This window comes from Perissodus microlepis, chromosome 20, assembly GCF_051167445.1.
Source record: "Perissodus microlepis isolate ML-2025 ecotype Zambia chromosome 20, ASM5116744v1, whole genome shotgun sequence".
NCBI lineage: Eukaryota > Metazoa > Chordata > Actinopteri > Cichliformes > Cichlidae > Perissodus > Perissodus microlepis.
Window position 1 is genome coordinate 33,776,021 of NC_140480.1, and position 22,151 is coordinate 33,798,171.

Below are 22,151 nucleotides of genomic sequence, written 5' to 3' on the forward strand. Positions count from 1 at the left end.
CCAGGCGTCGTGTTCCAAAGGAGGCGCCCTCTGGTGGTGTTCAAGGAGACTACATGGCAATGGATGACTTTGGAGATGAGGATGAGGTATGTTTGTCTGTATATTTGTAAATCGTTACCATAGATATAAAAGACGGATGTAGTCTTGTTTACGCCACCCATTTGTTAGTGAAGTCACAAGCTGAGTGTTTTCACTGCAACCATTTTGGTGTTTATATAGGACATTGCACACTCATTATGTGGTAAAGCTGCTTTATCATGTTTTATTAAATTAAAGGGGACCGTAATTTTCAAAGTCAATTTTCAAAGTAATTCAGTAAGAGCAGAAACTAGTGACAAATATAAAATCCAAAAGAAGAGAATAACACTAATTACTTAGGTCATAGACCAAGTGAACATTTTTTCTTTAGACTTATGTATAGTGGGACGTGTTTTTGCAACTAGAACCATAGTCACTGCCTACTGGTTGTGAGAAATAATGCAGGGCACTTCTGGAATGGCTTTATGTATCACAAATGGAAACTTTGTCCATCTTTTGTGGTCATTACCACAATACATTGAACCAATTCAAAATCCTGTTTCCCAAGACACAGAAAACTTTGATTTTCAAAACTTCAGTACGCTGTTGTGTATATCTAGAATACTGATTGGTTAAAAAAGTTCACACCAAAAGTTACAACAATTACAAAATTAATTTATTTTTTCCACATTGTGGACTAAATACAATATACTTACTGTCTGATAGCAAAACCACATGTGACTAGGTAGTAGTATTTCTAGAAAATGGTGTAATGGGCAAACATCTCATATCTAATCAAATCACTCACTTTCATGTCTCTGTGAAAGGTTCATTACATTTGAAGAAGACTAAACAATTAATGATGACCAAATTATTTTGGTCTTTGCTGCAGTCATGTTCTTACTTTTTAGATGGATGGTATTACGAAAATGTCTGTTCTACTCTTCCTGCAGGTGTGGCTGATGTGGACAGACAAAGCTAATGAGAAACAGGAGAAAAGCATCAGACAGCTGGCTCAGGAGGCAAGACAAGGAAATGCTCATGATGAGAACGTCCTCACTTACTATAGGTACAGCCAAACAAAAACAGCCGTTCACTTCAAATCTCATAAAAATCCAACAAACTTTTGTAAAGTGATCCAAGAATACGATAAAAAGAAGCAAAGCTGATAGAGCTGCCTCTGTGGACTTCCTTAGGTATCAGCTGAAGCTGTTTGCCCGTATGTGTTTGGACCGTCAGTATCTTGCAATAGATGAGATCTCCAAACAGCTGGATGTGGAGCTGATCTTCCTGTGCATGATGGATGAGACTCTTCCCTTTGACCTCCGGGCATCCTTCTGCCGCCTCATGCTCCATGCTCACGTAGACCGAGACCCTCAGGAACTGGTGACTCCTGTCAAATTCGCCCGGCTCTGGACTGAGATTCCAACCTCCATCACCATCAAAGAGTAAGACGATTTTAGTAAAGCAGTAATATGTTTCTGGAGAAGTTGTGATAGAGCTGTCTTGTGGTAGCTTTGTGCTTTGATTCACTCTGACTCAGAAAGAGGAAGGGAACAAAAATACAAAACCCTGTTAAGGAAATTATAGTTTTTATAACATGTGGTTTAAACATAAAGCAGCACAACCCCCCCACCCCCCCGCACAAACACGTCCTCCCACCACACACACCCATATTTTGTTTTTAAACTCCATTGCGGTTTATTCACACCTCAAACATTTACTAAACAATTAAACGAATAAAAGTAAACTGCAATAAATTACTGGTAGTAATAAAATACACTACTAACTCTTTTACGCTACGTCCACACCTACACGGGTGTTTTTAAAAACACAGCTGTTTCTATGCTTTTGGGGCTTTCATTCACACGTAAACGGCATTTCAAATCACCGAAAACAGAGATTTTTTAAAACTCAGTTTTTGCGTTTACGTGTGGACGAGGAATACAGAGTTCGTCACGCAACGTCAAAGGTATGTGCCTTTATTCACGTCACGCTGTGCACCACGTTATTGTTTACATGAGATGAATTTTTACAATGGCAGGTAGAGACAAAATACTGTTAATCTGACTATCTTCAGTTTTTACACTCACGCTTACATACACACACGTAGTTACTGTCTCTCCATTTAGAAAGGCAGAGGCGTCACGGTGTAATTATTTTATGTGTAGTTGTTTTTCCTGTTTAATAATATTCAACATTGCTATCAATACATTTTTCAAAAATGCCTCTCTGTGCAAAATGGGTTTAAAAGCATTAACAACTGTGGGATACTGTTTGTCTGTGATTTGAACCAGGGGAACAATTTACATAGGGTCAGGCTGATACTATTTGTATTCCACTGTAACTTTACTGTATGAATAGCTAACATCTCCAAAATGTCAGGAGTAGTTAGTCATTACAAGAAGTGTTTTAAAAATTAAAAATGTGGGATACTGTTTCTCCATGATTTGGAGAGCCCAGAGTGTACTCCCTGCATAAGGAAAACTGATTCTGTTGCAGAGACCTACCTTGGCACTTGTGCAGGTGAAGCCAAAGGAAACATATGTTTCACCATATTTTCTGATCTTTGGCTTGGAAGGAGGTTGGTTTGGATACGTATTTGGCGATGCTTCATCTCCTACTTTGGAGCCCCGTCCACCAGGGTATGAAGTTCCTACCTGACAAACTGTAGTGTATCCAAAAGCCAGCTTTCATTCCATTGCTGAGGTGACACACCACACAAGAGTAGGCTCCTTCACATTGCAGCGTATTAACATGCTAATGTCACAAATTTCTTGCTTTCAGAAAGGGTGAAAACGATCCTCTTATTTATTATCTGAATGGCGTTTCGACAGTGTTCCAACACTGGCATGTAGTTTACACATAAATATGGTGTTTGGCCTGTAGACTTGGCCTAGACATTTCTGGCCATGGCCAGGATAACTCAGTTGGTAGAGCTTCAGACATTTCATCGTGCATCTTCGTTTTGTAACTTGGAGAGCACAGCGTGGCCAGTGAGCTAGGTTGAAGACACAAGTCAGTCTTTACCACCATTTCAATGAAATACACCTAGGAGGGGACACTCTTTATAAGCGTCTTCTAAATGGTCTCGTGGGTTCATTGAAGAACTCCAAAAGTCTTGACAGTCATCTTTATACCAGTACAGGTAATGTGTCCAGTAGTCACAGCTGGTTTACTACGTGGCACAAATGGTCAAATAGATTGTGGAAATGATCCGTGCTGACAGTAAGTGAGAGACAGTGTCCCCAGGGTTGTGACCCTTTGTTTTCAGAAAGGTTGATAATGACTATGCTACTTCACTTTTGAAAGGTGTTGAGTAGAGTAGTTGTGACGCCATTTTAAACTGACCTTTTTGAAGCCCTTGTGCTCAGGCTTTAGCGTCACCGTTGAAAAAATTGTCAGAGCCTGGATAGCTCAGTCGGTAGAGCATCAGACTTTTAATCTGAGGGTCCAGGGTTCAAGCCCCTGTTCAGGCGTTGTGTCTGTTTGCACCTCAAGGTAAGCACACTTCTTAACATTTGGTGGAGACTTTGCGTAAACCATGGTCTTGGTCATCAGTTCCAGAGTTCCTTCCTGACAAACTGTAGTGTATCCAAAAGCCAGCTTTCATTCCATTGCTGAGGTGACACACCACACAAGAGTAGGCTCCTTCACATTGCAGCGTATTGACATGCTAATGTCACAAATTTCTTGCTTTCAGAAAAGGTGAAAACGATCCTCTTATTTATTATCTGAATGGCGTTTCGACAGTGTTCCAACACTGGCATGTAGTGCACACATAAATATGGTGTTTGGCCTATAGACTTGGCCTACACATTTCTGGCCATGGCCAGGATAACTCAGTTGGTAGAGCTTCAGACATTTCATCGTGCATCTTCGTTTTGTAACTTGGAGAGCACAGCGTGGCCAGTGAGCTAGGTTGAAGACACAAGTCAGCTTTACTACGTGGCACAAATGGTCAAAAAGATTGTGGAAATGATCCGTGCTGACAGTAAGTGAGAGACAGTGTCCCCAGGGTTGTGACCCTGTGTTTTCAGAAAGGTTGATAATGACTATGCTACTTCACTTTTGAAAGGTGCTGAGTAGAGTAGTTGTGACGCCATTTTAAACTGACCTTTTTGAAGCCCTTGTGCTCAGGCTTTAGCATCACCGTTGAAAAACTTGTCAGAGCCTGGATAGCTCAGTCGGTAGAGCATCAGACTTTTAATCTGAGGGTCCAGGGTTCAAGTCCCTGTTCAGGCGTTGTGTCTGTTTGCACCTCAAGGTAAGCACACTTCTTAACATTTGGTGGAGACTTTGCGTAAACCATGGTCTTGGTCATCAGTTCCAGAGTTCCTTCCTGACAAACTGTAGTGTATCCAAAAGCCAGCTTTCATTCCATTGCTGCGGTGACACACCACACAAGAGTAGGCTCCTTCACATTGCAGCGTATTGACATGCTAATGTCACAAATTTCTTGCTTTCAGAAGAGGTGAAAACGATCCTCTTATTTATTATCTGAATGGCGTTTCGACAGTGTTCCAACACTGGCATGTAGTGCACACATAAATATGGTGTTTGGCCTGTAGACTTGGCCTAGACATTTCTGGCCATGGCCAGGATAACTCAGTTGGTAGAGCTTCAGACATTTCATCGTGCATCTTCGTTTTGTAACTTGGAGAGCACAGCGTGGCCAGTGAGCTAGGTTGAAGACACAAGTCAGTCTTTACCACCATTTCAATGAAATACACCTAGGAGGGGACACTCTTTATAAGTGTCTTCTAAATGGTCTCGTGGGTTCATTGAAGAACTCCAAAAGTCTTGACAGTCATCTTTATCCCAGTATAGGTAATGTGTCCAGTAGTCACAGCTGGTTTACTACGTGGTACAAATGGTCAAATAGATTGTGGAAATGATCCGTGCTGACAGTAAGTGAGAGACAGTGTCCCCAGGGTTGTGACCCTGTGTTTTCAGAAAGGTTGATAATGACTATGCTACTTCACTTTTGAAAGGTGTTGAGTAGAGTAGTTGTGACGCCATTTTAAACTGACCTTTTTGAAGCCCTTGTGCTCAGACTTTAGCGTCACCATTGAGAAATTTGGCAGAGCCTGGATAGCTCAGTCGGTAGAGCATCAGACTTTTAATCTGAGGGTCCAGGGTTCAAGCCCCTGTTCAGGCGTTGTGTCTGTTTGCTCCCCAAGGTAAGCACACTTCTTAACATTTAGTGGAGACTTTGCCTAAACCATGGTCTTGGTCATCAGTTCCAGAGTTCCTACCTGACAAACTGTAGTTTATCCAAAAGCCAGCTTTCATTCCATTGCTGCGGTGACACACCACACAAGAGTAGGCTCCTTCACATTGCAGCGTATTGACATGCTAATGTCACAAATTTCTTGCTTTCAGAAAAGGTGAAAAAGTCTTGACAGTCATCTTTATCCCAGTACAGGTAATGTGTCCAGTAGTCACAGCTGGTTTACTACGTGGCACAAATGGTCAAAAAGACTGTGGAAATGATCCGTGCTGACAGTAAGTGAGAGACGGTGTCCCCAGGGTTGTGACCCTGTGTTTTCAGAAAGGTTGATAATGACTATGCTACTTCACTTTTGAAAGGTGTTGAGTAGAGTAGTTGTGACGCCATTTTAAACTGACCTTTTTGAAGCCCTTGTGCTCAGGCTTTAGCGTCACCATTGAGATTTTTGTCAGAGCCTGGATAGCTCAGTCGGTAGAGCATCAGACTTTTAATCTTAGGGTCCAGGGTTCAAGTCCCTGTTCAGGCGCTGTGTCTGTTTGCACCTGTAAGATTGACGTGCGAATGTCACAAACTTCTTGCTTTCAGAAAAGTTCATCCCCTTATTTATTATCTGAAAGGTGTTTCGACAGTGTTCCAAAAGTCTTGACAGTCATCTTCATCCCAATATAGGTAATGTGCCCAGTAGTAATAGCTGCTTTTCTACGTGGCACAAATTGTCAAAAAGATTGTGGAACGTGCTGACAATAAGTGAGTGGGAATCCGCAGGTGCAACACAAAGAGGGATACCACATATGTGCCTCTTTCTTGGCGACATATATTTTAGACAGGATCATGAACCACTTATTTAAAGTTGAGTATTGTCAACAGATCTTTTCCCACAAAACATTATTACAAAGATTGTGGTGTTTCTCTTTTTTCATCATTAGTTATGACTCTAACATGGACGACAGCAGGGACAACAAGAAGAACCGGTTCTCCAGTACTATGGCCTTCATGGAAGAGTATCTTAACAACGTCCTTAATGATGACATGCCATTCCATGACGAGGAGAAAAACAAGCTCACATATGAGGTCTGGTTCTACTCCCTAGTCTTACAACTTCACTAAAAAGTTCCACTACTACTGTCTGTTATTACTTCTTCCATTTCCCTTCTTCCTTCAGGTGGTGAGTTTGGCCAGACATTTGATCTACTTTGGCTTCTACAGTTTTTTTGAGTTGCTCAGACTCACAAGGACCCTGCTGGGCATCATTGACTGCAGACTCAATCCAGGACACGCTGGTCTCGTATTCAATGATGATGCATCAGGTGACTTAAAATACCATAACAAGCTAAGACATTCAATTGTTTAACAACAACTTGTTTAACAACATCAGGTTTGCTGCCAAGTTTAACTTTAATTTTTATCTTCAATTACTTACTTATTTTTATTAGTTCTATTTAAAAGAACTAGGAGAATGTAATGGGTCCTGTGTGTTTGTATGCCTGTTTGTGAGCAGTTTAGATTCCACAATTTTAAGATATCATCTTCATATTTTGTGTGATAGTAGATACTAACAAGAGCCCAAACTGTAATTGTTGTGAAAATCAGTTCAAGGTCAAGTTCGCACCGATCTCTGAATGCGCTTGTTCTATTTAGTCCAATGAAAGTCCATTAAAAGTCAAATGAAACAAACAAAAACAAACATTTATCTTTGATACCTTGATAACTTATTCATCTATTATAATGTTAAAGCTCACTAAAGCTCAATTGTTCCTTCCGTTATGAAGAAAAGGTCTTTTTGTTTATGAATTTATGGGAATTGCAGTAAATCTTTTTTGCTCTCTCTCTCTCTCATCTGCATTTGTATATTCTGGTCATTTGATCTGTATTTCCAGTTTTTTTAACCAAACATGGCTGATTTGTTTTATCAAGTTTAGCTCATTCTGTGTTTCAAGCATTTTTTCATTTGTCTTTATTGTTTATTGATTCTTTTCAGTTATTTTCACCTTTCATTTTCATTTTGTGCTGTTTTCTACTTGTCTATGTCTGGTTATATTGCTGGACCGTCCAGCAACAACATTCTTGGACTCGTTCCAAGAGGTCTTTTTGTGCGCATGTATAACTGTTATTGACTTTATTTCGAATATTGTCGGGTTAATTACACTGACATGCTTTTTTTCTTCTCTCTGTTAAGGCAAGAACGTGAAGCGCTCCATACATGGGATGGGTCAGATGATGTCGACCATGGTCCTCAACAGGAAACAGTCCATATTCGGAGGTGCAGTTTCCAGAGGGGCAGGAATGGGGCCAGCGCTTGTGCTTGAAGGACAAAGAGGCAGCAAAGATAGTCTCGACAACATGGACTTGACAGTGATGGATACTAAGCTGAAGATACTGGAGATATTACAGGTAATATACAATAATTTTAACACATTTTACACTCAGTGGCCACTTTTTTGTTTTTAGGTACACCCATCCAATGCAGTACAATATTTAAAATGAAATTTATTAGATATCGATTAGACAACCTTGCAAGAAATAAAACACTGCCCAACCAGTGTTTAGCAAAAGGGCCTGCTCACAAAATGCCTTTAGTTTGTAAGCAAAGTTATAAGAATGACATTCAAACCCTATATGTAAAATTATGTTATTGTAACTGAATTCCACTTTCCTTTTCATCAGTTCATCCTGAATGTCCGTCTGGACTACCGCCTCTCCTTCCTCCTGTCTGTATTTAAGAAGGAGTTTGTGGACGTTTATCCCATGGCTGACGCTGACGCTACCACTAATATGGAGCATGCAGGTAGAAACACAGCTGGTGGAAATAAACTCATTCAATTCATTTGAACTCTAACATACATAAACTATATATAAAAAGTTGTCTTCTGCTTCTCTATGCATGCATGTGCATGTGTGTGGTAGTTGGTAGTTTAATTTTAGAAATGCTGTATTTTGATTAAACTAGAATAGAAAGCCTTTTATTGTCACTGTACACATGTATCTCATCATCACATCTCCTATTGCATACATGTGGCAAAAGACAAGAAAGGGGGTAAAGTGCACAGTTCTGCAGCACTATATACATTTGAACAGTATTCAAAAATATACAATGTACAAATATGCAAGTCAGGAATAAAAATAGTGTCATATATTTACAGTGTAGTTTATTGCACGTAAATTAGGTATTGCACAGTGATGATGTGTGTTCTGTTTATGGAGGGAAGTGCTTGGATTGGGGGGTGGAACTGTGCTTTCAGTGCATGTGTGAGTTCAGCGTGGTTATGGTTTTTGGGAATAAATTATTCTTGAGTTTGTCAGTCTTTGTGCTGGTGCACCTGTAGCACTTCCCTGAGGGAAGAATTCGTTTCCAATATATATCTAAATACCTAAAAACACAATTCAAATAATCTGGGACCTGTTATGTTTTTCCTTATTTTCTGAAATCCATATACTGTTATAATGGTGGATTTTTTCATGAACAACTCTTCAAGTAATGAGGTCATTACTTGCACTACTGTTCACTGTGAGTCATAAGCTGCACAGCTTTTTCCTTTTTTCCTTTTTTCCTTCCTCAAAATTTTTGTTTGCTTAATAGTAGTACAGCCAGGGCTGCACCAAGGCCAACTATAAGATAAATATAGATTCTTATTAGTTTTAAACTGTCATGAACTGTGTGTGGCAGGCAGGATTGGACCCAGACGCAGACTCTTAGACAGGACTTTAACACAAAATCCAGCTTTTTTGCTGAAACAAGTCAATAGAAAACTAAATTAGGATCAGAACACACAGCTTGGTATGAGGGAGACGCTGATATAGATACACAGAAAGATAACGAGGAAAGTGAGAACACTCAGGGAACGCAGCTGACACGAATTAACATGACGCCACAGGGTAAGCAAAACAGGACACACTGAACATGGAAACACGAGACCTTCACAGTGAAACAGTAAATGGAGAAACACAAGACTGAGACGTGTTTGACAGAGGAGTGGAGGAAAGGCAGACGAGCGGGGGGGACAGAGAGGAGATATGAGGGGCTGGAGAAACACAGAGTGGAACACAAGGAGGGAAACAAGACGTGAGGGCTCACAACATATATACACACAGACACACCGCGAGAGACACAGAGGGCAAAGACACAAGAGGGAATCTAATAATCAAGAATCTAAACACAGAATAAAAGAAACTCACAATGGAATAACTAAGACTATAAATGAACCTGAACATAAAACATAATCCAAAATATTACTAGAACACAAGAAACTCAAAATGCTGGGTCCAGGTAATGACATAAACTGTGAGGTTGTTCTACTAGGATCCAGAAATAAAAATATGTATATGGAAAGAGGTATGACAGGTCCCATTAAAATATGATAACTCTAATAATTGAATATTTAACAAAACTTTAATGAGATGGGATAAATTTACACGGATTTTAGAAAAACCTTTGCGTGTTCTCTACCTGAATATCCACCCTGCAGTTTTTCTTAAGGTGCTTGTGTTACTTGTCTCCCTATGCTTCAGATGTGCCGGTTAACATGGACATGGCAGGTAGTGCATAGATAAGCTCATATTAGAGGCAAAGAAGAACCTACAGAGAGCACATGCCACATTTCTTCACCAGTTTACATGTCATTTTATTATTATAACACAAATTACTGCGCAAAAGTCTTTAACCCTATTTCTTAATAGTTGGTGCACGACTTAGATTGGAATGTCTTGATGCATGCTCAATCATCCAGGTAAGTAAATCCCAAAAGGTTTATGTTCATCTGGACGTAGCGCTTTCAGTGGGTGAAACGTTTCGTTACTCATCCAAGTGATTTCCTTTAGTCTCAGCTGACTGCAGGTTTCCAACCTTATAAACAGTACATTTGAACAATGACTGAAACTAGCACCACTGAAAGAACACTTTTCACGTAAATGGGAAAGCATCTCTGAATCGAGGAGGGGGCTAAAGGGGACATCTTTCACCATCGTACAATGCTGTGATTGCAGCCATTCCCCAACTCTCTGGTACTCATGACCATCGATCAGTGGTCTTTGATCAATGGTCATGACAATTTGCATATTAATGATCAAGGAACTGACCTCACAGCCCATTGTTCATTCAGCGTCCAGATGAACAGAACTTAGATTGAAAGATTTCCACAATGTGAAGCAGTGTGGGATCATCTTGAAAGAGAACAGAACAAGCTAACCAATCCGAAGAGGAGGTTTGGACTGTCCAAGAAAACTGGAAATTATTGCTAAAGAATAATTAAAGGAATTTGACGATAGCTTACTTAAGAGAGTTAAATAAGAGGGAGTTCAGGTTGTGTTGAAGAATAAATCTAGTCATATTAAATATTGACTGTCAAGCTTATTAGAATGATCCATACTGTTTTTATTTCTATCTATGCTTGCACATGCTGTCCATCTTCCTAGCAGAGCATCAAGAAATGAGGGTTGGCTCAAGACTTTTGCACAGTAATGGGTAACATTTAGAGTGAACCGTATGAGCAACTTGGTGTGAAACCATGAATAATTAATTTCAGTTCTGTTGTTTATTAACATCTGCCTTTTTGTCCCTACTCAGCCACCATCAACCTGCAGTTCATTGGAGAGCAGGCAGAGGCCATGTTTGGAGTTGGGTATGTATCGCTGGACATGCATTCATGCACAGGTTTTATTAATACAACATACACACATCTTAAGTACTTTGTGTGTTTGTGTGCAGAAAAGGGAACAGTATCCTGGAGGTGGACGATGAAGGTGGTCGCATGTTCCTGCGGGTGTTGATCCACCTCACAATGCATGACTACGCTCCTCTGGTGTCTGCAGCCCTGCAGCTGCTTTTCAGACACTTCAGCCAGCGACAGGAAATGTTACATACCTTCAAACAGGTGCACACAGACATGCAAAATCTACATAAATAAGCACAAAACAAAATCCAGTATCTCTTAACTAAAACGCTGACCCCTTAAAATGCTTTACTGTCATTCAGAAGGGAATGTAATAAAAAGCAGAAGAAGTACAGTCATGAGAATCAGTGTACACAACACTAGCTAAGACCAGCAATTCTTCATTAAACTCCTCATAATTACCTTCAAATGGTCTATTTTTTTGTATTCACTGAATTTTTCAAATCTTCCTGGAGATCTGTGGCCCTGAGGGGTGTAGTGCGAAGTAAGTTCAGTATATCCAGGCTTTCTTTGCGTTAGCTAGTTTAATAAAACCTCAAACATAACGGTGCTTTCTTTGCTAACCCAGGCTTTCTGCTACAGTCTTCTGTGGGAACATGAAAAATATAAAAATATATCTGCTGGTCTTTTGTGTCCTCTTGTAAAAAAAAGTTTAAGCAGAATATTCATGTTAATCCTCCAAGTTGTGACTGCAGGTCCAGTTGCTGATCTCCGCTCAGGATGTGGAGAACTACAAGCTGATTAAAGCAGATCTGGATCGCCTCAGGACATTGGTGGAGAAATCTGAACTGTGGGTGGAGAAGAAAAGCTCAGGAGGAGGAGAAGGGAAGAAGGACAAGAAAGACAAGAAGGAAAAAACAGAGGTAAGGACTAATGAGATAAGAATAAGATAAGGGCATCCTTGCAAAAGAGATTTTCTAATCTCTGTGGATTTTTTCCCCCTGTTTAAATAAAACATTTTTAAAATGTATTGTGATACTACTGAGTGTGTGAAAGCTAAAGCTTTGAGAATGCAGGAGCCCATGATGAGAAATTATGAAGAAACTTTCAAATCAAAGGTTTTAAATGTACGTAAGTTAGGTCTTATGTAGACGTGTAATACAAAGCCTGCATAGCTCAGCTGGTGAGAGTATTAGTCTTTGATTGTAGTATGCTGTGGACACAAACACGGACAGCTGCAGACTTGATGACCAAGCAGTCATTTATTGTTAACCAGCATCCTCAAGAGCAAAGCGACGTAGGACTTTCAAACTGAAAAATCTCAGATGAGTTCGAATATCAGGGTCAGAGGTCAAGTCTTCTGAAAATCTTATGAATGTGATAAGCTGAGAACAAGGTGATGTAGGATAGTGCTGCCAGTATTTTTTAATTCAGTGGTCATAATTTTTAATTGACTATATGACCAATAAACCAATTATAATCAAATTCATGAAATATGAAATTACGAGGTTTTATTTTAACAGAGTTAGTTTTAAAACACCAAGAGGTCGGTTTTTGTCTAAGTATTCATGCCGAGGAGCTAAGGCCATTTTTCTTCAAAAATATTATCTTGTTATTGTGTCCTTTGTCTTTAAAGTCTATAATACTGGCTCAAACCTTCCCATATCTAAATAATAACAGTACATATATACTGAGCTGGCTGAGAGGAGAATCCCAGAATAAGTCTGGGTTTCAGAGGCTGTTTTAAAGGGTTTTTAAAGGCTAGCTGAAGTCAGTGTTACTTTGTTTTGTATGCTCTCTAAACTGCTTTTAAGATTTCAATTTTTTTCAGAACCAACAGGATCTTTGTGTCTAGGTGGCTGATTGACATCATAAGCTTTTGTCAATATAACAACTAACCAATTTATTAACCACTGACTAACTAACCAACTACCCCATTCAGTCACTATTTAAAACAACATATTATTAAAAATCTAAATACTACTAATAACACTAAAGTACTAAACAAAAACAAATAAAAATATCTTTTGAACTTTTGCATCTTGGTTTTTAAACTCACTTCCTGTTGGTGTTGGGCTTCCTGGTGTATCATGTGGATATAAGGTAGTGGGTTTATATGTGGCATGGCACTGCATGGCATCTCTCCTTCTTTCATTCTTTCTTTCTTGTTGTTTATACTTTGAAATGCAGAAACATTATTTCTCAAATGTTTTTCTAGAACTAGTTTCTTGTTGTCATACATCTTATACACTCACACTGCATGTTAAAAAAAACCCAACCAGCTAGTCGTGCTTTGTTAAAATGTTAGCTTGATAATGAAAACAACCAATCGCATTAACATGAGAAGTTGTTCTTGTAATAAAAATTTTAATGTAAAGAAAGAGCTTCATCCACACCAAAATGACCTCTTTCTGACTTCACTCCGTATGTTTCACAACTTCTCATAGAGAAAAATGTGGTTCCACCAGCGAGGGAACTTCTAAACCTGCCAATTTGGGTGCTGTTCAAAAGTTCTAGGAGTTTAAAAATAGTTTAAAAACCAGTAACCTTACAGAAGAGATGGCAACGTTTTAAGAAATATTGGAATAAACAATAACCAGTTTGCAGTACGCAAACTGTTTGTTTTTGGCATCCGATACTGGTGCAAGCCTCCAGTACGCTACTTTCTAGAGAAACTAGATGTGCTGGTGTGTTTGCAGACATTACATCTGCCCACACAATTATTCTACCCTGCTACCCATGTCTGTTTAGTGATATATTTGCTCCTTAACCCTTGGTAACCCATCTAGGATTAGGATTAGGATTGGGGTTAGGTTAACATCCACGCCTTTCTTTTAATGCGATTTGTGGCTATTTGGAGCACCCAAATCAAAACGATTATAAGGGAAACGGCTGCAATATGAGACTTTATTTGGAATATAATATCTTCTAGTTTCTTGAAGTTTGCCTTTTTAGCATGTGGCTAAAACAAAACCTAACACTAACCAAGCTAGTTTGCTAGTGAGCTGGTAAATATTGAGGTTAACAAGTGAATCTGAATATTGACTAGGATCAGAAATGTAGTGTAAAGTCCTCAGTGAGGACACAATGAGTGTGGTGCCATACCCGGAGAGAACTGCATATGCTGTCTGACCCTCTGCATCCTGCAGGGGGCATCACAAGAGGCAACACCCAAGAAGGAGAAACTGAAGGAGGGTAACGAGAACTACCAGAAAGTCAAAGAGGTGAGAGCGCCCGTTCGTTAATGTTTCTTCAACACGTGATCAGTTTTTCTTTTTGATTTGTCTCTGTCTGTTGGGTTTTCTGGAACGTTCTTCCAAAAAATCATCTATTAACTAATCAACAAGGGCACAGCTGTGATGTGTCTCTCTGTTGAAAACGTCCTGCACGTGGTGATCTTTTCTCTTATCTCTCCAGCAATGGTGGTTTTTCTCTGCTCAGAATAATTCCATCATTATTCTCTCCTACTAGTTTCTCTGGTGAACAACACCTGCAGAATGTCACAAATGGAAACGAAGATGAAAATTAAAGGATAGATTTAAGTCCTTATTTGGTATAAAATTATATTCCAAATTCAACCAATCAAAACCTTCCTTCTGCTCTGGTAAATTTTAGCTTCCAAATGTTCGGTTGTTGCCACTATGACTTCAAATTATCTTGTATTTCTTCAGTGTTTTGAAAGAGATTAGGTTTGGTACAATTTCTAATCACGACCTTTGTCAATGAATCACACTCTTTCCACATTGGAACGTCATTAATAATCAATATTTATGTGATTCATTATCTGTTTTATGTCATGCGCTACAAAATCACAAAATGCTAATCTGACGATTCACTTAATATTTTATTAATTAAATAAACTAAACTAAAGTAAACTGAAATAACATCAGTTGGCTTTTTTGTGCTTAGTTTCTACAAGTCAGATTGATAATTTCTCATGTTGGCAAAGTTTTTAAAAATTCACAAGGTCATAGATTTTAATATAGCTTAAACATGATCTACGCACCTGCGCCACCTGAAAATAAAACACACACATTTTTGAAAACACAGTATATTTAAAGAAATAGTAATGGGCCCATAACTGAGTCTTGGGGAAAACTGGCAGTATTATCCAAGTATGTCTTTAAATTAAACGCTCGGGAAACAATGAATGAATAAACATGCGTTTTATTCACAAATAAGATTCATTTTAGCATTTTCAGAAATGAAAAAATATCTTATCACTTAGAATATGTGTGAAAGAACCCTGAGCCCAACACGGCACCTACTCTAGTTGTTCTAAAGATAATTCTACAGACATTGTTTAAAAGTAATGAATGTGTTACATTGTGTGTGTTACGTAATGTATTTTATGTTAAAATTTTTAGTGTGTAAAGAAATCTTTTTTTCCTAAATGTGGAATGGCTTTATGAAAGACTTTTTTACACAGTGCATACTTTCTTTGGGGGAAAACTTTAATTGCTAAAGATGCGAATTAAACTCATTTCTTAGCATATACAGCCCATCAGAGATACTATAGTTAATTAAAACTAAGCTAAAATACACAGTGGGATACTTAGAGCTTAGAAAAAATGTACAAAAATATAATTGCAGTCTCTACAGTACCATGCAACAGTCTTCAGCCAAACCTCATTATATTTTATTTTCATGGAGCCAGACTTGGAATTTTTTCAGTGCTTATTGTTTGTTAAGCTCAATGCTAACCTAAGAATCATTCAAGGATAAAAAGACACCTAACTCAAGAGATAAACCTGTGTTGTGTCTCCACATAGCAGACAGCTTAGCAAAGAATCAGTTGTAAAGTATAAACACAGTGCCAGTGCAGTAAAAGCATACCTGGATAGAAAAACACAATGGAACACTATCGGCCATGGATTGACCCCCCCACCCCCCGGAGCCTGGACCTCAACATTATTGAAGCCGTGTGGGACCAAGAACGGAACAAAAACAGCAGCCAACATCCGAAGAAGAGCTTCAGATGTCCTTCCAACAAGCCTAAGAATTATTCCTGAAGACTACTTTGTTGTTGTTGAAATGTTGAGAAAAATATTCAGGCTGTGTTGAAGAATGAAGGTGGTGATACCAAATACTGACTTTCAAGCTTGTTGTATACTGTATTTTCACATATATTTGCACATATTTCAATAAAACAGTGCACCTATTTCCCCTCTTACTAACAAAATATAAAAAAATGAAGGGTGTCCTTGCACTCTGTTATCTGTTTTACCCATGAAAATAATGCTCATAAAAACAAACTGACATTGACACTAGAAAACTAAATTGAAATGAAGTATTTCAACCAATAAAAGTTAAACTGACCATCATCTGTCTAACTGCACATGACTCCGCTGTCTGCCATCTCGCTCCTCCCCCCTGCAGATCCTGGAGAGGTTGAATAAGATGTGCAGCAGCGGAGTTTGGAAGAAGCAGCAGAGGCTGCTAAAAAACATGGGTGCTCATAAAGTGATGCTGGACCTGCTGCAGGTCTCCTACGACAAGGTAAGACAGGACACCCCAAATTAAAAGCACCTTAGCAGGCTTAATTAAGCAGGTCAATTCAAATAGTGCTGCACTTGAAGCTATGCAGCCTTATTTTAAATGACATTGAAATCTCACAGTGGAGTTTTTCATCAATAACTTATTACAGATGTTCTTTCTTTTTCCAGTCTTCTTTTCATTTTGAACTGTGGAGTAGTTATAATAATGTAATACTTATCAAACAGGCTGAGATTTGTTATTTAACAGCCATTCATATTTATTGTAGTTAACTTTTGCCCCTGGTGTTTGTGGATTTCTTTCGTTCGATTAAAATATATGTATATATTCAAATAGTCTGGCTGTAGCCAGATTTGAGAGGAGAGTTCAGCTCAACCAAGACTAACCATCGTGTTTGTCTCTGTGTGTGTGCAGAATGATGTGAAGATGCAGGAGATCATCAAGTATACTCACCTGTTCCTGCAGAAGTTCTGTATGGGGAACCAAGAGAATCAGGCTCTGTTGCACAAAAACCTCAACTTGTTTCTCAACCCGGGGGTAAGCTGCTTTACAAATGTGCAAAAGTTATACAAAATGCTTATTTAGTTCATAAATCTGAGTGGACGTTCAGTACGCTTTAAGGGTGGTTGATTTTATGTGTGGTTACATGTTCAGACATCTTTGTGAGGACAGAAATTGTCATGCTACTATACCTGTGGGGACCAAGAGTCACTTATGGGGACAAAATGCGCGTCGCCAACGAGTTTGGAGGCATGTTTGAGACTCAGAATGTGGTTTTAGTGTGAGGGTTACAGCTAGGTTATGGTTAGGTTTAGGGTATCCGTTAGGCATTATGTCAATGACATGTCCTCACTAAGATATGAAAACGAGTGTGTGTGTGTGTGTGTGTGTGTGTTTCTTTTTCTTTAGGAATATGTCAAGTGAGAAAACAGTCTTAATATCTTATCTTCTGTCCCACACTCATAAGTTGAAATTTCTGACACCTGAGTGCAATTAGCCAATTACCTTCCTGTTTATATACCCAGCCTACATTTAGAGACACTCGTTGCCAGATTCTCTTTAAATGCAGTGTAGTCAAACCTTTCAGTTTTCCTCGTGTGTTACTGATCTTAGTCTTCTGGTAAAATATTCAAAAAAGCCATCAGCTTTAGTTTTAGTTTTCTATCACTTTTAATTATCTTTACCTTTAATTTCTGTCAGCTCTGTGAAGCTAAATAAGCCAAAATCAGAAATCTTTGTACAGTTGGATTTTCTTCTACATAAAACACCTGATCAAGTTACTTCTGTTTAAACAGCTTTCATTTATTTTACTTTAGCTAATCAACTTTTACTCGTTTAAAGAAAATGTCGGTTGTCTCTGGGTTTTTTAAAGTGATTTGAGTGGCTGGTAGAAAGAAACCTCTCTGACGACTCTAATGCTCGGTGTACTGAAGGGGACTTGAATGAAAATTAATCAGCTAGAGAAAGAATATCAACCTCCCAAGACCTGAACTCTTCCACGTCATGCATTTTTAATTTCTCTTTGCTATTTGGGCTGACTGGGACCTGATGAATGTGAAAACAAAGAATTACCAGATTTTTTTTTTTTACCTGATTTTTGTTTCTCAGAAAAATGAGAGCCACATACGAGGACACTCGTTTTAAATTTTGATAGAACAGTGGCAGTATGATGTCCTCATAAGTGGATATCAGGCCAAAATTTTATATTTTGGTCTAAATAACCCAAAAATGTGATGTCCACATATGTGACGCCAGGTCCTAGGAGGTTTATGATTAGAAACCATATTATAAACTATAAGCTGTTTTGTGGTTGGATGATGTCACAGGGACATAGTGACATAGTGAAAACAAATTCCCAAAATTTTCCAACATTCAGGAGGCAGTTGGGGGGTTTTGTAATGAAAAAAAAAGTCAAAACTAGTCTTCTCTAAATAAATATCAGTGTTGATGTGACTGACCTGAAGTGAAACCTTTTTGATTTCTAAACTTTTCCTTGTTCGTGTCCAGCTCCTGGAGGCGGAGACAGTGCAGCACATCTTCAGTAATAACTACCAACTGTGCAGCGAGATCTCTGAGAGCGTGCTGCATCACTTCATCCACTGCCTGGCAACGCACGGCCGCCATGTCCAGTACCTCAACTTCCTCCACACCATCATCAAGGCCGAGGGCAAGTACGTCAAGAAGTGTCAGGACATGATCATGACCGAGGTGAGGATGAGACGCACCGCTTCGCTTCTACTAAAACATCAACCCGTGTTTTCATGCTGATGTATTCAAGTTTTCCTTTCATCTCTTCTTGTAGTTAACAAACGCCGGTGAGGACGTGGTCGTCTTTTACAACGACAAAAACTCGTTTAAAGTCATGCTGGAGCTGATGGCAGAGAGCAGGGAGGGCGTCAGTGAGACCAGCCCACTCAGGTAACCAAGGCAGCGATGATGATGATGATGATGATGTTGAAATAATGAAAAAAAGCAGTTTTATTAATCCGTCGTCCTAAAACCTGATACCAACCATAATGCGGTCATTTAAGAAATGACAGGATTCTATTTTATTTGTTAAATGACTGAAAGCTTTGAGCTGGAGACAATTTTATAACAGGATAAAATTATCCTATAACAGGATATAAAAGGATCCAAACAGCATGTAGCTCTGCATGTTTACGATTTTTTTATGCCATATATGTCCTTCCTGATTCAATCAAAAAGGAATTTGTGTCTCCTCTGATCTTGAACATGTTTTCTTGAGAAGTTCTTGCAGTGATTGTGAACTTATAGTTATACAATTGTTGTAATGCACTATCTGACGTGATGGTGGCAGTGCTGTGTCACTGTTCTAATACCAAAACCCAGACACAATGATGCAGTGTGTCAGTATCGCTCTGTACGCGTAGCTGTATATTAAGCTACAGATGATGTCGAGGAGTTCATTTGTTTCATCGGTCAAATCGTTTAAAAGAAGAAGCCGAGCAGAAGTTTGTACCACCTTAACTCTGCTGCTATAAACACACAAGTCGGAGCTCTTCTGATGAGCCTTCAGCTGATGTGGCCACAGCTGCAAAACAGGAGACACCAGTCATGACTTGTTAAAATGGACTGAATGTTTATCAATCTTTAGTTTTTCCAGAATATCAGAACTGATTAATTTTTTTTAAATTTAATTGACAGATTTGGTTCTGGCAGATTTTGCCCTATAAGAAGTCACATCTGTTTTCAAGTATATATACGTATGGGTGCATATATATTTTACTTGAGTCTAAATACTGTGTGGACAACAAAGTTTTTCAAGTTACCATCAGGTGCTTTTATTTCCCATCCCAAACATGCTGTCGTGTTTCCGTCTGAGACCTGACTGTGAAATAATTTCCCCCCCTGCAGGTATCACATCTCTCTGGTGGAGCTTCTGGCTGCTTGTGCAGAGGGGAAGAACGTGTACACGGAGATTAAATGCACCTCCCTGCTGCCCCTGGAGGATGTGGTCAGAGTGGTGACCCATGAGGACTGCATTACTGAGGTTCTCACTGTGTTTGTGTGGTTTAAGGTTTTTAAACTGCTTTGATTAAACCAGAAAGCTAACTCGACTTCCTGTGTGTCTCCAGGTGAAAATTGCCTATGTGAACTTTGTGAATCACTGCTATGTGGACACAGAGGTGGAGATGAAGGAAATCTACACATCCAACCACATCTGGAATCTGTTTGAGGACTTCACTGTGGACATGGCTCGGGTAGGAACAGCACCATAGTTTATCATCATAAATGATAAACTATTGTAAATCATTACCTCATTATTTAAAACTACACCCAGGTTTAACACAAGCATCCAGCTTTGTAACATTATATGTACAATAATGTGCAGAGTCTTTCTTTATATTTTGCTTCCACTGAGTTGGATTTGGGGAAAAAAGTGGTCTTGAGCACTACAGGCTTTTTTTTTGGACATTGGCAGATTTCTTTTCCTTTTTTTTGTTAAACCTCACCTAAAAGCCTCCTAATTCAACAGATGAACCAGTGTTGCCTTCACATAACAGACAATTTAGTAAAGAACCAATTTGAAATTTAGTCTCTTTCATCCTGTTCCTTTAGTTCAGGGGTGGGCAACTCCAGGCCTCGAGGGCCGGTGTCCCTGCAGGTTTTAGATGTGTCCTTGATCCAACACAGCTGATTTAAACGGCTAAATGACCTCCTCAACATGTCCTGAAGTTCTCCAGAGGCCTGGTAATGAACTAATCATGTGATTCAGGTGTGTTGACCCAGGGTGAGATCTAAAACCTGCAGGACACCGGCCCTTGAGGCCTGGAGTTTGCCACCCCTGGTTTAGTTGGATAACAGAGTTTGGCATAAAACATTTTTACACCAACAAGGTGTTACGTTCCCCTAAAAAGGTCCAGGGGTGAGGGAAAGTAACAAAAGGTGTCCAGGTTGAAAAAAGGAGACAGGGAGGCAAAATAGTTAAATTAACAGGTTTATTAATGTTTTCATTAATAACTTACCTAAAAGAGACGGACAAGCTGCTGTCACCTTTTAAAGAAAGAAAACAATAAACTGAAAATATGCCAAAAAGGGTTAGTACCAAAACACACTCCTCTCCACGCAGCAGGGGCAATCCACCTCCAAACAAACACACACACACACACACACACACACACACACACACACACACACAGCTTACTAGCTGCAGCCCAACATGGCTCTCTGGCACTACAATCTCTGGCCTTAAGAATTCTTAATTGTTGATGGGAGTCAGCTGTACAAAAAAGGTGGCACCTAAGGCAGCAGATATGGCAGGACAACACCGGTCGCGACAGATGGCCCCGCCCCTCCCTGAGCCTGGTTCTGCCGGAGGTTTCTTCCTGTTAAAAGGGAGTTTTTCCTCCCCACTGTTGCCAAAGTGCGTGCTCATAGGGGTCATATCAGCGGTCCCCAACCTTTTTTGCGCCACGGACCGGTTTATGCCCGACAATATTTTCATGGACCGGCCTTTAAGGTGTCGCGGATAAATACAACAAAATAAAACCAGTACTGGTACTGAAAAAAAGAAGATTTATTCATAACACACGTGAAAAGACCCAGGAAAACCGAGTTAACGATAAAAACTATAACAAAATAACGCTGAAAACCATACATTTCACACCTGAGCCTCAACTCTCGCGGCCCGGTACCAAACGACTCACGGACCGGTACCGGTCTGAGGCCCGGGGGTTGGGGACCGCTGGGTTATATGATTGTTGGGTTTTTCTCTGTATGTGTTACTGTAGGATCTACCTTAAAATATAAAGCACCTTGAAGCGACTGTTGTTGTGATTTGGCGCTGTGTAAATAAAATTGAACTGAATTGACACACCCACACAAGGTCGTTTTCAGGAGGAGGCCCTGCTAGGGCTGTAAGACAAGGTGATTCCCAAAGGGCTATTAGCTTAAAATTTGGCATATACAAGCATTGTGTGGGGAGTATCCTTAAAAAATATCTGAGGAAATTGAAGAATAGGAGGTCAAAAAAGTGACAAGCCTAAAAAAACTATCTAGAGCAGAACAACAGATAAACAGTTTCTGAGAGTCATATCCATAAGAAAGTAGACAAAAAACAACCTGACGTGACATGGTGCTGATGTTCGGGGTTTTTTCCCTCTCTGCAGGTCTGTAATAAACGAGAAAAGCGTCTTTCCGATCCCGTTCTGGAGAAATACATCATCGGCGTGGTTTTTGACACCATCAACGCCTTCTTCAGCTCCCCTTTCTCTGAAAACAGCACTTCTCTGCAGGTGAAGGAAATGCTTCACCTTGGTGAGAAAAAACTGTTTAGG

The 22,151-nt window shown here is 39.5% G+C and overlaps 1 protein-coding gene and 4 non-coding genes across 6 annotated transcripts in view; all 5 read left to right on the forward strand.

Annotated features, from left to right (window-relative positions):
- itpr3 (inositol 1,4,5-trisphosphate receptor, type 3) overlaps window positions 1-22,151 on the forward strand; it is a 69,813-nt gene that overhangs the window by 32,047 nt on the left and 15,615 nt on the right. The window contains exons 19-37 of one of the 2 annotated variants that reach the window (XM_084916330.1): window positions 5-86; window positions 972-1,087; window positions 1,215-1,466; window positions 6,178-6,322; window positions 6,414-6,558; window positions 7,428-7,642; window positions 7,916-8,036; window positions 9,758-9,784; window positions 10,812-10,866; window positions 10,953-11,118; window positions 11,613-11,780; window positions 14,007-14,081; window positions 16,237-16,356; window positions 16,768-16,890; window positions 18,361-18,561; window positions 18,656-18,771; window positions 19,729-19,864; window positions 19,950-20,075; window positions 21,984-22,109. In XM_084916330.1, coding sequence (XP_084772456.1) covers window positions 5-86; window positions 972-1,087; window positions 1,215-1,466; window positions 6,178-6,322; window positions 6,414-6,558; window positions 7,428-7,642; window positions 7,916-8,036; window positions 9,758-9,784; window positions 10,812-10,866; window positions 10,953-11,118; window positions 11,613-11,780; window positions 14,007-14,081; window positions 16,237-16,356; window positions 16,768-16,890; window positions 18,361-18,561; window positions 18,656-18,771; window positions 19,729-19,864; window positions 19,950-20,075; window positions 21,984-22,109 — 2,515 coding nt within the window. The remainder of the gene's footprint in view (window positions 1-4; window positions 87-971; window positions 1,088-1,214; window positions 1,467-6,177; window positions 6,323-6,413; window positions 6,559-7,427; window positions 7,643-7,915; window positions 8,037-9,757; window positions 9,785-10,811; window positions 10,867-10,952; window positions 11,119-11,612; window positions 11,781-14,006; window positions 14,082-16,236; window positions 16,357-16,767; window positions 16,891-18,360; window positions 18,562-18,655; window positions 18,772-19,728; window positions 19,865-19,949; window positions 20,076-21,983; window positions 22,110-22,151) is intronic. The other variant, XM_084916331.1, reaches the window with a different exon arrangement.
- trnak-uuu (transfer RNA lysine (anticodon UUU)) lies at window positions 3,425-3,497 on the forward strand. The gene has a single exon. It is a non-coding gene; the product is annotated as a tRNA-Lys (tRNA).
- Window positions 4,191-4,263, forward strand: trnak-uuu (transfer RNA lysine (anticodon UUU)). The gene has a single exon. It is a non-coding gene; the product is annotated as a tRNA-Lys (tRNA).
- Window positions 5,107-5,179, forward strand: trnak-uuu (transfer RNA lysine (anticodon UUU)). Its single transcript has one exon. It is a non-coding gene; the product is annotated as a tRNA-Lys (tRNA).
- trnak-uuu (transfer RNA lysine (anticodon UUU)) lies at window positions 5,705-5,777 on the forward strand. The gene has a single exon. It is a non-coding gene; the product is annotated as a tRNA-Lys (tRNA).